The sequence below is a fragment of the Manis pentadactyla genome, chromosome 10 (assembly GCF_030020395.1).
Source record: "Manis pentadactyla isolate mManPen7 chromosome 10, mManPen7.hap1, whole genome shotgun sequence".
NCBI lineage: Eukaryota > Metazoa > Chordata > Mammalia > Pholidota > Manidae > Manis > Manis pentadactyla.
The window spans coordinates 64,550,330-64,568,204 of NC_080028.1; the positions used below are offsets into that span (position 1 = coordinate 64,550,330).

At 35.7% G+C, this 17,875-nt stretch overlaps 1 protein-coding gene across 1 annotated transcript in view; it reads left to right on the plus strand.

The window, feature by feature from the left end:
• Positions 1-17,875, plus strand: part of TRHDE (thyrotropin releasing hormone degrading enzyme) — a 395,556-nt gene that overhangs the window by 344,822 nt on the left and 32,859 nt on the right. Inside the window, exons 13-15 of the mRNA XM_036930808.2 lie at positions 13,312-13,459; positions 15,292-15,389; positions 15,949-16,056. Of these exons, the coding sequence (XP_036786703.1) occupies positions 13,312-13,459; positions 15,292-15,389; positions 15,949-16,056 (354 nt within the window). The remainder of the gene's footprint in view (positions 1-13,311; positions 13,460-15,291; positions 15,390-15,948; positions 16,057-17,875) is intronic.

The following is a 17,875-nucleotide window of genomic DNA, read 5'->3' on the forward strand; positions in this document are numbered from 1 at the left end:
ATAAAATATGTATAAGAAGCAAAACTTTTGACATAAATATTAGACAAGTAGAGATATACCCAGTTATTTTTAAGTGGTCTGGTTTGAGTGATGTTTTTCTCTTTTCCAGTTTCCCATGATTAGCACATTTCTCTGAAAAGCAGCCATATAGGAAGTTAGAAGCTCCACTGATTTATGGGCCTTTAGGTTAATGATTTGATATCCTGATGTCAGTAAACTCACACTGCAAATCCTACAGGAATTTATTTTTATTCACTTTTCTCCCATGTGGCTCTGTAGAGAATTGGTGAATTTCACTGTCCAGTAGGCAGAATTACATACCAAATTTAAGCATTGTATTTTTCTTGGAAATCATAAGCTATGACAATACTTTTCCAGATTGTCTTTCAGTCTAGTTTCTGTATTCAAAATCTGGAATAACTCTACTAATTAACCCAAAGCTTTATATACAGTTTCCTGCATATCTTCTTTTAAAATGTGTTCACTGCTTAAATGCTTTCTCTGTGACCTGCCCCATATCATCTGATGCTGTTCTTTAGCAACTGAGCAACAATAAATAATGCATGGATAAAGTTTTGGGTTTTCTTCTGATACCTGATTAGAAACTATTTTTACAACAAATATCATATCTTAAAAAATCATTATGTCTGCTTTTGTGTCATCAATCTTATTCATGAGGTATATATTTTTCTCATAAGCATAGTTTGTGGAGAGAGAGATAAGGGGAGTTGACGGGAGGATCAACTGGGAAATGATAATGTCACTTCATTCTCATCTAGGAAGACCACATGGTGTATTTGAGTTTGCTCTCCAAAGCAGCCAGACTCACCCTCTTAGAGCCTAAATCACATCATGTCATTTCCAAGCTCAAAAGCTTGCAGTGACTTATCATCACCCATAGAAAAACAATCCGAAGCCCTTGTTGTTTTAGGTTCTTTATGATCTAGCACCACCAGGCTCTGCAGACTCATACCCTACTCTTCCCTGGCTCACTCCCCTCCAAAAGACCTTTTTTCACCCTTCCAACACTCCACATCTGTTCCTGTCTTGGGACCTCCAAACCTGCTGTTTCCTGGGTCAGATTCCCTTCCCACGAGATTCACTCAACCTGTCCTCTCATTCATGCTGGCTTCCCTGAGGCCTTCCCTAGGCACATATTTAAATCATCTCCCTGTAATTCTCCTTTCCTAATATTGCTTATTTTCCCTTCATAGCACTTGGTATTACATTATAGACTTATTTGTGAACTAGGTTTAACATGATGAGTGCTTTGATACTGACATGTAATCAGATGTTAAAGGAAGGGAAAAAGAAAACATTTAACTTTAATTCAAAATGGTGTTTGGGTAGGCATCCTGATGTGGTGGAAGCCAGGGGGGCTTTCTCATTGGTCTTGGCTTTGAATTCTTGCACTGTCACTCAGAAGCTTGGCAAGGTGCTTATCTTCCGTAAACTGTAGCTTCTTTAAAAAACATGGGCATGATAGTACTTATCTTAAAGCTTTTAAGGATAGTAAACTGAAACAAACCTAGACCATTTTTCCATAACGCCATAGGTGGTAATTGTAAATCATCAATATACAATGGCTTAAAGTAATTAAGTAGATGTTTGTCTTAAAATAAAAAATAGACTTTGGGTTGGGGAAAAAAGATGGCGACATGAGAAGTGAGACAGAAATCTCCTCCCCAAACCACATATAATATGAAAATACAGCAAATACAAATATTCCTAAAAGAGTGACCAGAAATGAGATTGCACCAGCCAGTCTACATCTAGGAAAAGAGAATATCTCACTAAAAGAGAATGCGACCCAATGGGACCTGAGCACTCCCCCCTACCCTAGGTCAATGGTGGGAGGAAAAGAATCAGAGCATGGAGGGAGTACAAGCCCAAGACTGCTAAATACGCAGTCCTAGAAATCTAGTCTGGTAGCACAAATCCACATTGCATGGCTCTCTGGAGATTACAGGGATTGAAAACCAAAGTCAGAGACTAACATTCCAGCCACTTATGGTAAACAGGTTCCCACAACTGGCTGATCTGGGACAAAAGAAAGGCAGGTGCTTTGAAAGACTTCCGAACAGTGAGAGGCTGCTAAAGGGGCAAGGATTCAGGAGAAGGAGCAGTTGGACAAAGTCATCCCTGCCCACTCACCCCAGCAGGTTGGGAACTTTCAGGAGATGCAGGTGCTCCATCCTCATGGCTGGCAAAGCAGCCCTGAGGCCCCCACCTCAATAAGCAGCCTGCTATTCCATCCCCACCAGCACCTGCGCACAAACCTGCTGCACCCGCCATCACTCCAGACCAGCCAGAGGGCAGCTGTGCCTATAGCAACTACATGACTTATGCAGAGGCTGCTCCCTGTGCATGGCTCTCTGGCCCTAACTGGAGGCAGGTACTGCACCTGGGAAGCAGGAAAGAGCTCTGTCCTTAGGGTAGGCAACAGTATCACTTGCCTTCAACCACTGCTACCACTCCAGGTACTGGGAAGTTCCAGAGAGCAGAGATTCTGGGAACTAGAGGGCACTGCCTACACACACCTAATATTTCTCACTATCTGATAGGATTATGAAAAGGTGGAACCTTGTTCAATCCAAAAATCCCTCAAACACCAGAAAAAGGGCTCAGTGAAACTGAAATCACCAATATTCCTGAAAAACAATTCAGAGTTAAAAAGACATAAGCATACTACTAATGCAGCTACAGAAAAATATTCAAGCACTAAGGGATGAATTCAGGAGGGAGATAAGACACATTAGAAAATACAGTAGCCAAAATGAAACATATAATGGATGGATTTAACAGCAGATGAGATGAGGTAGAGGAGACAGTAAATGGAATAGAAATTAGAGAACAGGAATACAAAGAAGCTGAGGCATAGAGAGAAAAAGGATCTCTAGGAATGAAAGAATATTGAGAGAACTGTGTGACCAATCCAAATGGAACCATATTCATGTTATAGGTTTACCAGAAAAAGAAGAGAGAATAAAAGGGATAGAGGGTGTCTTTGAGGAGGTAATTGCTGAGAACCTCCCCAATCTGGGGAAGGAAATAGTCTCTCAGGCCATGGAGGTACACAGATCTCCCAACACAAGGGACCCAAGGAAGACAACACCAAGTCATATAATAATTAAAGTGGAAAATATCAAGGACAAGGAAAGAGTATTAAAAGCAGCCAGAGAGAGAAAAAAGATGACCTACAAAGGAAAACCCATCAGGCTATCATCAGACTTCTGAGTAGATATCTTACAGACCAGAAGGGAATGGCATGATATATTCAGTGCAATGAAACAGAAGGGCCTTGAACCAAGAATACTCTATTCAGCAAGATTATCATTTAAATTTGAAAGAGGGATTAAACAATTCCCAGATAAGCAAAAGTTGAGGGAATTTACCTCCCACAAACCATCTCTACAGTGTATTTTAAAGGGACTGCTCTAGATGGAAGTATGCCTAAGGCTAAATAGCTGTCACCAGAGAAAATAAAACCACAGTAAAAGAAGTAGACCAATTAATTACTAACCAAATACAGAATTAAATCAGCTACCCACAAACTCACTCAAGGGATACACAGAGTAAAGGATATGACACCTAACGTATAAACAGTGGAAGAGGAAGAAAAAGAAGGGATAAAATAAAAAATCTTTAGATTGTGTTTCTAATAGCATAATAAGTGAGTTAAGTTAGACTTACATAGCAAAGAAGCTGACCTTGGACCTTTGGTAACCAAGAATCCAAAGCCTGCAATGGCAATGAGTACGTATGTATCGATAATCACCCTAAATATAAATGGACCAAATGAACCAGTCAAAAGTCATAGAGTTACAAAATGGATAAAAAAGAGAGACACATCTATATGCTCCCTACAAGAGACTCACTTCAAACCCAAAGACATACATAGGCTAAAAGTGAAGGGATGGAAAAGGATTTCATACGAACAATAGGGAGAATAAAGCAGGAGTTGGAATACTCATATCAGACAAAATAGACTTCAAAACAAATAAAGTAACAAGAGACAAAGTAGGAATTATGTAATAATAAAGGGGTTAGTCCAACAAGAGGATATAACCATTATAAATATATATATGCACCCAACATAGGAACAACCAATACTAATGGAATTAAAAGGGGAAATTGGATGCAATGCATTCATTTTAGGAGACTTTAACACACCATTCACCCAAAGGACAGATCAACCAGACAAAAGATACATAAGGAGACAGAGGCACTAAACAACATATTAGAACAGATGGACCTAACAGACATCTACAGAACACTCTAGCCAGAAGCAACAGAATACACATTCCTCTCAAGTGCACATGGAACATTTTCCAGAATAGATCACGGACTAGGCCACAAAAAGAACCTCAGTAAATTCAAAATGATTGAAATTGTACCAACCAACTTCTCAGATCACAAAGGTATGAAACTAGAAATAAATTGTATAAAGCAAACAAAAAAGCCCACAAACACATGGAGGCTTAACAACATGCTCCTAAATAGTCAATGGATCAATGACCAAATTAAAACAGAGATCAAACAATATATGCAGACAAATGAAAACAACAGCTCAATGCTCCAACTTCTGTGGGACATGGTGATGGCAGTTCTGGGGGAAAGTATATAGCAGTTCAGGCCTTTTAAAAGAAGGAAGAATAATCCCAAATGAACAGTCTAAATTCACAATTAATGAAACTGGAAAAACAAGAACAAATGAGACCCAAAGTCAGTAGAAGGAGGGACATAATAAAGATCAGAGAAGAAAAAAATAAAATCAAGAAGAATGAAACAAAGAGTTGGTTGTTTGGGAAAATAAACAAAATAGGGAAGCCCCAAGACAGACTTATCAAGAATAAAGAAGACTCTACGCACATAAACAGAATCAGAAATGAGAAACGAAAATTCACTATGGACACCACAGAAATACAATGAATTATTAGAGAATATTATGAAAAACTATATGCTGACAAATTGGATAATCTAGAAGAAATGCACAATTTTCTAGAGAATTACAACCATCCAGGACAGACCCAGGAAGAAACAGAAAATCCGAACAGACCAATTACCAGCAATTATATTGAATTGGTAATCAAAAAATTACTAAAGAACAAAATCTCTGGACCAGATGGCTTCACAGCTGAACTTTATCAAACATTTAGAGAAGAACTAATACAGAGCTTCCTTAAAGTTTTCCCAAAAGTAGGAGAGGAAGGAATACTTCCAAACTCATTCTATGAGGTCAGCATCACTCTAATACCAAAACCAGGCGAAGACACCACAAAAAAAGAAAATTGCAGACCAATATCCCTGATGAACATAGATGCAAAAATACTCAACAAAATTTTAGCAAACTGAATTAAAAAATACATCATAAATATCATACAGAATGATCAGATGGGATTTATTCCAGGGATGCAAGGATGGTACAATATTCAAAAATCCATCAATATCATCCACTATATTAATAAAAAGAAGGATGAAAATCACATAAATCACATGATCATCTCAATAGATAAGGGAAAAGCATTTGACAAAATTCAACATCAATTCATGATAAAAACTCTCAACAAAATGGGTATAGATGGCAATTACCTCAACATAATAAAGGCCATATACAACAAACCCACAGCCAACATCATACCTAACAGTGAAAAGATGAAAGTGTTTCCTCTGAGATTGGGAAAAAGACAAGGATGCCTACTCTCCCTACTTCACTTCAACATAGTACTGGAGGTCCTAGCTATAGTAATTAGACAACACAAGGAAATAAAAGGCATCCAGGTCAGCAAGGAAGAAGTTAAACTGTCACTGTTTGCAGATGACACGATATTGTACATAAAAGCCCTAAAGATTCTACTCCAGAACTATTAGAACAAATATCTGAATTCAGCAAAGTTGCAGGATACAAAATTAATACACAGAAATCTGTTGCATTCCTATATACTAATGATGAACTAGCAGAAAGAGAAATCAGGAAAGCAACTGCATTCACAATTGCATCAAAAAGAATAAAATACCTAGGAATAAAACTAACCAAGGAATGAAAGACCTATACCCTGAAAAGCACTAGACACTATTTAGAGAAATTACAGAAGTTACTAATAAATGGAAGTACATCCCATGCTCATGAGTAGGAAGAGTTCATATTATCAAAATGGCGATCCTGCCTAAAGCAATGTATAGATTCAATGCAATCCCTATCAAAATACTGCCAGCATTCTTTAATGAACTAGAAAAATAGTTCTGAAATTCATATTGAACCACAGGAGACCCTTTATAGCCAAAACAATCCTTAGCATGAAGAATAAAGTTGAGGAGGATTATGCTCCTCAACTTCAAGCTCTACTACAAAGCCACAGTAATCAAAACAATTTGGTCCTGGCACCAGAACAGATGCATAGATCAATGGAATAGAATAGAGAGCCCAGATATAGACCCACACATATCAGACCAATTAATGTATGATAAAGAAGCCTGGATATACAATGGGGGAAATGACAGCCTCTCCAATAACTGGTATTGGTAAAACTGGACAGTATATGTAAGATAATGAACCTGGATTACTGTTTAACTCCATATACAAAAGTAAACTCAAAATGGATCAAAAAGCTGAATGTAAGTCATGAAACCATAAAACTAATAGAAGAAAACATAGACAAAATTCTCTTGAATATAAATATGAGCAACTTTTTTCTTGAACATATCTCCTCAGGCAAAAATGAGCAAGTGGGACTGTATCAAACTAAAAAGCTTCTTTACAGCAAAGGACACCATCAGTAGAACAAAAAGGCATCCTACAGTATGGGAGAATATGTTAATAAATGACATAAGCAATAAGGGGTTAACATTCAAAATATAGAAATTGCTCACACACCGCAACACCCAAAACACAAATAACCCAATTAAAAAATCAGTGGATCTGAACAGACCCTTCTCCAAAGAATAAATTCCAATGGCCAACCGGCACATGAAAAAGATGTTCCACATTGCTAATCATCAGGGAAATGCAAATTAAAACCAGAATGAGATATTACCTCACATCAGTTAGAATGGCTGACATCCAAAAGATAACAACAAATGCTGGCGAGGATGCAGAGAAAGGGCAACCTTCTTACCCTGTTGGTGGGCATGTTAATTAGCTCAACCATTGTGGAAAGCAATATGGAGGTTCCTCAAAAAACTAAAAATAAAAATACCATTTGACCCAGTCATTCCACTCCTAGGTATTTACCCTGAGAAAATAAGATCACAGATTCAAAAAGAATATGCACCCCTATGTTTATTGCAACACTATTTACAATAGCCAAGATATGGAAGCAACCTAAGTGTCCATCAGTAGATTAATGGATAAAGAAGAGGTGGTACACATTTACACAGTGGAATATTATTCAGCCATAAGAAGAAAACAAATCCTACTATTTACAACAACATGGATGGAGCTAGAGGATATTATGCTCAGCAAAAGAAGCCATGCAGAGAAAGACAAGTACCAAATGATTTCACTCATCTGTGGTGTGTAACAACAAAGCAAAAACTGAAGGTAAAAAACAGCAGCAGACTCACAGACTCCAAGAATGGACTAGTGGTTACCAAAAGGGATGGGGTTGGGGAGGGTGAGTGGGAAGGGAGGGATAAGAGGATTAAGGGGTATTATGACTAACACACATAATATTGGGTGGACACGGGGAAGGAAGTATAGCACAGAGAAGACAAGTAGTAATTCTATAGCATCTTACTACGCTGATGGACAGTGACTGTAATGGGTATGTGGTGGGGACTTGATATTAGGGAGGAATGTAGTAACCACAATGTTGCTCATGTGAAACCTGAGCATAAGATTGTATATCAATGATATATTAATAAAAAAAAATTTTTTTAATTGATTTTGGTCTTAAAGCTAAGGCCTTTTTCCTTTTTGGGCAAAGAGCTAGCCTCTATAAACTCTTCTAATTAATGGCCAAACATTGACTTCACTTCTTAACGTTATTAAATGCCCAGAGGACCCACAGGATTTATATGGTGGTTGATTTCTTTAGAAATTATGTTTGTAAATAAAGAAGCAATTTTATTTTTGTGAAGAGAGGACAAGTTGATTTTGGTGGTGGCATTGGGACTATGTAATTGCAAAAAATTATTTCTGGATTTATTTTAATCATTAAGTCTTTCCTGAGGAAAGGATCCAGGCGATCATTTAGTTCACCTTTGTCAATTGGCTGACTAGGAGGAAGAGAATTTCAAGCCCTCCATCACTTTATTTAAATGCATGGTATAAAATGACACTGTTGCTTCTATGAGAGTAGGAAGGTAGTTTGCTAATCAGAGAAAAAAGAACAAAGATGTTTCTATAATGCCTCTACTTTCTCCCTGGCTATTTTATTTTGGTATAGACTAGCTTATTCAAAGCTATTGGGCTAGATAGCAATGGCCTTCTCATCTTCTATCATGTATACCATTAATAAACAAGATAAGCAAAAATACTATAAATATCATTTTAATAGGATTCCCCAGCCTGCTGGTATCTTTTAACCTTATAAAATGTTTAATTAAAAAATATATATGTTTTTTTAAGGTTTAATATATTTGGAAAGTGCTCCTATTTTTAAGTGCTATGACATTATTGCCATTTAGTTTCATTTAAGGACACTGAGTACCTAGTTTGTACTAGACTCTGCACTAGGCTGCGGGGAGAAAAAGATGGAAAAAGCATGCTTCATTCCATTAAAGATCTAAGTCCAGTGAGTGAGAAAGACAATATCATGATATTAATCATAATTGAATTATTAGGAATTAATAAGGAAAATTAATAAGGTATTATTAGGAATAGAGTTGTTATCAAAGTGTTATGTGAGATTGAAAAAATAAATGCTTTTGTCAGTTTGGGGAGAAGGCTTCCCGGAAGAGAAGGAGCAGGAAGACAGGAGGCTATAACTCTTTACGGTGCAACTTCACACTTTTCCAACTTTATGTGGCTACAGATGAGTAACTTCCTTTTCACTGCTGCAGACAACAGCTCACCAATGCCTGAATCAGATCTTTATTTTCTCCAGGCACTGACCAGATGGATGACTGGCTAACAGAAATACCTCCCCTATGTATTTCCCATTTTATTCTATGATACTCCGAGGGTTAGAGGAGTTTCCAATCTCTGCCGTAGGATCTTCCCAAAATGAGCACATAAAAGTCTTTTAATAATGAATAACAAAGAATCATAGATAAAATAGTGAACTCTTTAATTTAACATTACAGGAATTGCTTTAAACATCTATGCCCTAAGTGATGGGAATAGTGTCTTCTGCATAGATTGGGAAATTCATACTAGGCTGTTTATTTGAATTAAGTATAGATTTGAATTAAATTTTTATTTATTGGTTTTAAATGAATCTTCAGTTAACAAAAACTGGAGTATGAAGCTCTGAAGAATCTGAGGATTGCACTTCAAATTTTTTCCCAAATTTCAAGCACCCAGAAGCCAATTGCTAACACAGTAAAATAGGTTATTTGTGTATATTCCACCCACCTCAGTAGATTTAAGAGTTAACACGCACAGGAATTCAGAATGGTTTTTAAAATGTAGTTTTGGATATTAGGTGAAAACAAAGTCACCTAAGATCAGTGCATTTTAACATCAGCTAATACAGTCTGCTTTTTTTAATCTCCTTATGAAAAAGATTCTCTTATATGCCTAAAGAAAGCTTTTGTTGCAGGCTCTAGTAAACTGGAGTAGGAGGGAAGGTTATGTGTATGTTTGTGAATGAGTTGGGGTTTTGGACGGATGGGAGGAGGAAGTGTATAGCTGTTTATGGGCAATCTTTTATGTATTTAACTTTCCTCATCAGCCTCTCTTTCCTGTTGTCTTTTTTTTGATTCCTAAATCATTTCTTATGCCAGCCCCCACCCCAGAGTAGAGAAGATAGGTATCATTTACAACGTCTTCTTAAAATATTAATAAAACAGTTATATGTGAAATACTCTTTAAATTTGCTGTTTTCCCTCATTCTGGTAGCAACATTTCCCTGTGATGATACAAATTTAGGACAACTGCATTTCAGCATAGGGCCCTAAGTGTGCTCCCTGCTGGGATGATTATTTTGAGTTAATGTAGTGCTGCATTCACTGGATTCCACACACTTCCCCTGTATTGATTGCATTATCAGTAGTAGTAATCACAGATATCATTACCAGCCAATTACACAAACACATATCTAAACTAGGTAACTTATTCACCAACATCATCTTTTACAAGTCTTAATTTTGTAATGAAGCTGATCATCCTCCATTCAATCGAGTGTAGTTACATATTTTGATTTAGTAGGCTAAATGCAAGTATATTGAATTATGTAATAGGTAATTACTTACATACGTTGGTAACAAAACAAAATGAGGGCAATTTGAGTGTAATCTGTTTCTTACTCTGTTTGAAGACCACATTAGAGAAGGTTAACTGCTTTAAAAAATAGACCCAAACAATAGAAGTGTATTTCCTGCTTACATAACAGAACTGGGTGTGAGAACTGGTGCTCCACCATGGGGTCATCCAGAGACCCAGGTGGGTTTCTGACATATTTAATGCAAGAGTTCCAACGTTACCCTGGAAGATTCATTTCAGGGGAAAGAACATTGAAGAGCTAATGGGAGATGCCTACCAGCTGGCTAACCCTGGTAGGAAGGGACATTTGTACTCTATTGGCTAGTCACATGACCATGCCTAACTACCAAGGAAATGGGAATTGTAATCTATCCTAAAAGTAGAGGAGAGCATGGATTTTGGTGAGCACTTCGCAATTTTTTTGCTATAAGGACTCAAAACGGAGCTTGCTCCTTTTCTTTACTTAATGAATACTTTTCTTGCCTCATCATCATTTGGTAATTCTATCAGACTTACTTTGCTTTTATTTTCTTTACACTATGTCAAATGTCTCATAAAACCTAGATTTAAGCTCTCTTAGATGTATACATTTGAAATAACTAAATATTGGGGAATACAAAATTACAACATATATTTTTCAATTTCATAAAGAAATTATTGCCATGCTATTGCAATAATTTTTCAGCAGATTAAATTGTAGTTAAATGAGTTTGAATAAAAGGTTTTTAGTGGAGCTGAAAAGGATGTCTCCTAGGTCAGCCCTCTTATTTCACAGATAAGGAATGTGAGGCTTAGAGAAAATTTATCTGTCTGATTGTATGGGGAAAATTAGTGGTTCCAGGCTGTTTCTCAGTTTCAGGCTTTCTCAAGACCAAGTCTCTTTCCATAACTTTATTTGTCATCTTTTTTATTTGTAGTCATAATGCCCACAAAGCACAGGTCACTGAATAATATCCATCCATTTGTAGAGATCAAGGAAAACACAATATGTTGCTACTGATGTGACACTAGTGTGTTTAAATCTGTGAGAAAATAAATCCAAACACCTTTCCAGATTTTCCAAACTTATAAAAGATCCATAATAAGTTAGCAACTTACTAAAAGTTTTTTTTAATGTGTTATTTTTCTTGTTTCTTCAACAAAAGAATAATGGCTTTCAGATAAATATTCTTCAGCCCTAAAATTATATAACCCATGGCTTATGAATTATGTAAGTTTAGAGGTGGTAAATTTATGATCACCATGCTAATTAATATTTGCAATTAAAGTTCAGGAGAAATAAATTGCAAAATCTGAAATATTGGAAGCTGTTTCTTTGAAAGAAAACAACCAAATCACTATTTTTATTAAAGTGTATTACTTTTTCAGTGGGCGAAACACCCTTAAAAGCCAACTTAATTGTATTATTGAGATGCTACACTAACAAAAAGATAGAATTCATTATTTAATTGTTATTGCAACAGCCTAATTTCTTGCTATGTCTGCAAGGATGTATAAAATGGGAACTGTGTAAGAAAAGTGACACAAATTGAAGTATAGTCTAAATTATATAAATTTTGGGAAATCTTGAAGTTATGTGGAAATTTGGGGTTATTCTCACCATCCTACCTTACATCAGACATTAACTGTGGTTGATTTTATACCAATGGGGAGCCATAATCATTAGAATGACACACATCCTGTTTTTAATTCAAAGAAAACTGAAGCACAGCCTCCAGAATTGGGTTTTATTGTGAGCCTTGTAAACAGAGCTTGAAGTTACTATTCATCTGCAGAGTAATTTTTGCTCATCACCTTGAGTAAGGACTAAATAACCCGGCTAACTTATTTTACCTGAACATGAGAAAAGGCAATGCTCCCTCCCTGCTCACCTTCTATGATGCAGAAATAAAAAGCTCGGTGTAATCTGTGATGCTACAAAATAGTAGTGTGAAATGTAGATAAAGGAGATAACCAGGAAATAATATGTTGCTTTCATATTTACCCATTCTCTGTGTTAAAAGTCTGCATTTGGTTGTTTATTCATGTATAAACAAATCAAGCAAAATACACACAGTCACCGTATGTATGCATCAGACACATGAAGGCCAAATCATCTCTTAATGTACTGTTGACATTTCTATTGCTTTGATTTTTTTCAAAGATTTTATATGCAATTTACTGGAAAGTAGAGATATAGTCTTCCCTTTGGCTCCTTTGTTTGGGTAGTCCTCTATAAATATGGACAACATGTGTTCAGATAACTTGGAAAAGCTACAGATTTTCCAAAGAAGCAGACATAGGTGCCCAACGGGACACAGAACCTATTTTGAAAGGAAAATAATATATGGGAAGAATCTATTCTTTGAACACTTTTATAGCTTGGACTGTATTAAAATCTAACTATGATTTTCATAGGTGTTATAAAAAGCAATTTTAAAAAAATAAAACAAGCAGTTTTGAAAAATGCTTATATTGTAACATAGATGCAGTCAAAACTGCAAATTGCCACTTTAATTATCCTTTTGAAAACAATCTCTATTAAATAGCATTATACAGAGCTACATGAAAAGTAAAGAGAATGTACTGAGAAACTGAAATTTCATTTCAGTAATCGATTATTTTCAATTACTTGTGACCCCTGAAGGGTTTCTGTGAAGGAAAAATACCCTGAGTTGATTTTTTTTCAAATTCCACAATTCATGCCTTTTTAAAAATATGCATTCTGATATTTTTGTGTTCATGTGAATTTTCTCTCTCCAACTTGGTATATATTAAGGAGCATTGGTATCAAAAGTAGGACTGTATTTTCAAAATGAGTAACTTTATGTTTATAGCACTGAGTTTGGCTTCTTTATACTTTGATGAATCTTGATTTCTGCCTTTTATTTACATAAGTAAGATCTTCATTTTTGCATATCTATCTTTTGTGCATATAGTTAACATGAACTTTTTTGACTGTGCAGAGCTGGCTATTTGCCTCAGAATATTCCCCTGGAGATTATCAGATACCTGTCTGAGGAGAAGGATTTTCTTCCTTGGCACGCTGCCAGCCGAGCCCTTTATCCTCTAGATAAATTACTGGACCGAATGGAGAAATACAACGTCTTCAATGTAAAAAGATATATTTTCTTCTTTCTTATTTTCTGATGACAAACTTACTTTCTCCTTATCTACTGTATGTAATAGATACTAAGTTCTTTTAGTTCCTTTTCTAATTTGTGCTTTCATTTCGTCCTGACTTCCTGCGCAACACTAGGACTATTACTAGGAGAAGAAATTTAATACAAGCTGCTTTCAGTCTGGTCTCAAAGTGTCATTAAGCTTAAATGCCTCAGAGTTTAAGAACAAATATACATGGCAAATCCTTAAAGTTCAAACTGACTTTCCAAGAGTTAAAGGGCTCTGTGTTCACAAAGGGACTTAACATGGGCAGAGGGATCCCAAAGATCTTAACAGAATATAGACAGTTTCAGTAAAGATTCGTAGTCATTATTTTTATCCAAAAGGGCATAGTGAATTCAATTCACTTCCTTAATTAACAAGGATAAGATCAACACTGAGTCAGAAGCCCATTCATAATTGGGTCCAAGGGGATACAGAAGAGCAAACAAAGATAATCCTAACAGACAGGAAGACATGACAAACATCTCAAAATGTTACCTGAGCCGGTTTCCTAAACTCAAAGCCTGGTAAGCCAAAATCGCACTGCTGATGCCACCTGATCCAATTCAGCAACCATTTTGAATAAGACTAGGATTAAGTATTACTAATGAACTTTTGATTCCTATATTTCTTATCACCAGGGAAGCTTTGTACATGAAAATATGTCTCTGTGCCTTCTATCACCTTTAAGCCATTATTTATTTTCCTTCAGTTATTTTAAGAGTCTGCCCTGTACCTTATAAAATCATCCTATGTCTGATGATTAACCTACACATTTGGAATTATTTGACACTAGATTGCCATGGCATGAAGTCTCTTCATTAGCACCCTCAAAAGTGTCTGATGGCCATCAAAGTTGCTTCTTTCTTTCTTATCCTAAGCCTACTTGAAAGACCCTCTGTTTTAATCTTTTTTTTTAATCGAAGTAATCCTGGCTTGACTGTTCCTTGTTAGTTTTTTCTAATTCTTTACAACAGACATGCAAAGAAATGTGTCGTTACAGTTATGGTATAATTTTTATCTGCTAGACAGATATTTGCTCCACTTTCCTTTTCTCCCTAACACAGAGACACTGCAATATTAAAGTTCTGTGAAAGTAAAATCCATTTTTGTATATATTTGCACTGTAGAATAGTATATCATGTCAGACACTTCAATTTCAGGTAAAGAGAAGACTTGCTTTTACTGTAATTTCAGTGCTTTCATTCCCTTGACACAATTCAAGGACCATGTTAAAGTGAGGAGAGCATATTTTACATTGCCACTGATATTTAAAGGTATCATTAACTGGATTGGTGACTTTTAAATACCATATTTTTTAAGGAAAAGTATACTGTGTATGTCAGGTTCAACAATGCTAAGTTCTGGGTTGGGCCTACCTAAAAGTTTTGCATTAAATATGCAATATTGATATAAAATGCATAAATATAGTGTTCATCTTCATAAACTATACATACTTTTATATGGGTGTCATCAATACTCTTCAGTTCCTTGTTTTGCTATAAAAATTTTCATAGAAAATACACAGTAGTACAAATTACTTAGTCATTCAACAGGAAGTAGAGTAAACTTCCACTGTTGCAATTGTATTTATCCTTGTTTCCTATATTTGAAATACTAAGTTGAATAAAATCGTAATAAGAGCATTACCATGCCCATAATTTTACTGCTATTTTAAAATAGGTACATTTAGAAAATAGTTAAATTTTATTATATAATTTTAATAACATGGGGAGGTACACAACTGATAATATCTTTGTTTCCCCTACCCCTCCATTTAGGAATATATTTTAAAGCAAGTCGCAACAACGTACATCAAGCTTGGATGGCCAAAAAACAATTTTAATGGATCTCTTGTTCAAGCATCCTACCAACATGAGTACTGTTTTATTTTCTTGCCCGCCTCTTTTCCCCCCAGAGCTGTACAATAACATACTACTGGTACCATTGTGACTTTAGCAGTGTGTGACCACCTTTCTTTCATTTTGCATGTTTTATTTCCCTTTCCTGGGAGGACTGAGCACAGTTGCACTGCCTGGTACTGAGAACAAAGGCATTTCCTTGCCATGTGTTAATTTAAGATCCACCTTTATGGTACAGTTGAAATCTGGACCCATGCCTCTCACTGTAGCACTGCTTCCAGAGAAGAATGTTGGTATGCTTAACTGCTACTCTGCCTCTATTCTTTTAATACTTCTATAGTTTGTTATAGTTGTTTATAGTTGGTTGTTCATTCACAACCAAAAAGTGCAATGAAAAGCTAGAGATGGTAGTTTTAAATTTAAAGCTTTAAAAATCTCTCACTCAGCAAAACAGGATTTCCGTATCTGAGTTCCATATTTTTTGCTATTATTTACCTACTGTTATATAATGAGTGACCCTTTCTCCCCAGATATTAACACTACTTTTTAATTCTTTTCCCCTTTGGTGATACCCAGGGAACTGCGCAGAGAAGTGATAATGCTGGCGTGCAGTTTTGGCAACAAGCATTGTCACCAACAGGCATCCACGCTTATTTCAGATTGGATTTCCAGCAACAGGAACAGGTAAATGGAACCAAATCCTGTGTCACTGATATGATTTAACACTGCTTTCAGATTCTCAGTGGATGCATTCCATTTATCAACTGGAGAAAAACAAGACAAGGAAAACATATGTAAAACTTTGTTTCAGGTTCACAGATTGCAAGACAATGCAGCATGAAAGCCACATGCACCTATCTTTGGAATGTTTTCAGTTTTAAATTAACTTTCTTAGTCCTGGCCCTTATTTAGCTTATTTTGAATTTTGATGGCTTTGCTATCCCATGAGGACAAAACAATTAAATTTAGGCCAAATTCTAAGGTTGTTTCCAAAGGTCGTGGTATTTATTCATAAATCCACAGCAAGCATATGACATAAAGGAGCATAACAAATGTTAATATTAAAATCTGAAAACAAAAGGTTATGAAAGATATCTTTACTCTTTTAATGATCCTTGACAAGGACCTTAAACTTATATCTTATCTTGGAATTTCACAATGTAGCATTTCAGTGCAGACGGTGAGGTTAGAATTAATAGAATTACCTTTGATAAAAAATATTATCCTAAATGTCATTTGTTAATGTTAATGAAAAGAATATTAAACATGAAAAAAATCAAAGATCATGAACTTCTCACTAAGCCTTTTTAGGTGTTTTTGTATTTCCAAGGACCTTTATGCTCCATTTCTTTCTACACTTTGGACAATTTATAACCACTCCTTTCCCAACTTTGGCCACTGTGGTAAGGAGACTGGTCAGCAGGATGAGAAGCTAGGGGGCAGTTTGCTTCAAATGATCTTGTTTTACATTCCACCTTGGGCTTGTCCCTTATATGAGTGACTGGGTTGACTCCATGGGCAACTGAGAGAGAGACTTATTCCACATGAGCAGAAAGAACCACGGACAGTGTAACCTACAAGGGAACAAAGTGTTATTTGTTCTGACAAGGGTTCTTTAGGTTTTAATTTAGTACATCACTGATTCTAGATCAAAGGGTAGCTATCCTGCTCTAAAAATCTGTGAGGGAAATCTTTCACTGCATTACTTAGTAATTTGTCATACTATCTCACCTTCTCTAGCATTTTCCTGTTTGTCCTGTAAATTCATTGTTTCTGGTCTTATACTGAGCTAAGAAGGAAAATATTTTATCACTGTCATCTCTCAGTTGATCCATCATATATGAAGACAGTGATTAGATCTGTCACCAGTTTTCTCTCAAACTAAAGCATCCCCATTTTTTAAAATTTTGACTAATGATTATGATTTTTATTAAGTCTTCTAAAATCTATTTTAGAAGACTTGATATTATATATGGAAAATGTTATATAAAGTTTCCCCCTATTTTCTGCCACCTTCTTCAGTTCAAACACAAATAATTAGGCTATGAAAACAAACATTTACACAAAATCAATATATCTAAAATTTTATTAAGATATATAATTATATATACATATGAGAGAAAAGAGTATAGATATATACATATGAGAGAAAAGAGTGAAATATATTTGAAGATTGTGATTTCTACTGCCTTCCCTTTTGTTTTTTGTTTGTTTTTATCTTGCTACAGACACATGCCTATTCTCAGAGCTGATCGTTTTTTAAACCCTTTAATGAATGTACCCATGTTAACATATTTATATCATTTTATTACAACTGGACTTATACCATTGCATTACTATAATTTCTCTAGAGTATTCAAGACTAATATCACTTCCCACATTTAAGAAATACAGCTATAGAGAAAAAGCAGTTTTTAAAACAGTTCTTAATACCATGTGGTAGCCAGAAAGCAGAGAGAAGAAGCAGAGTTCAAAATTAATAGAAGATAGAGCTCTGTCAACA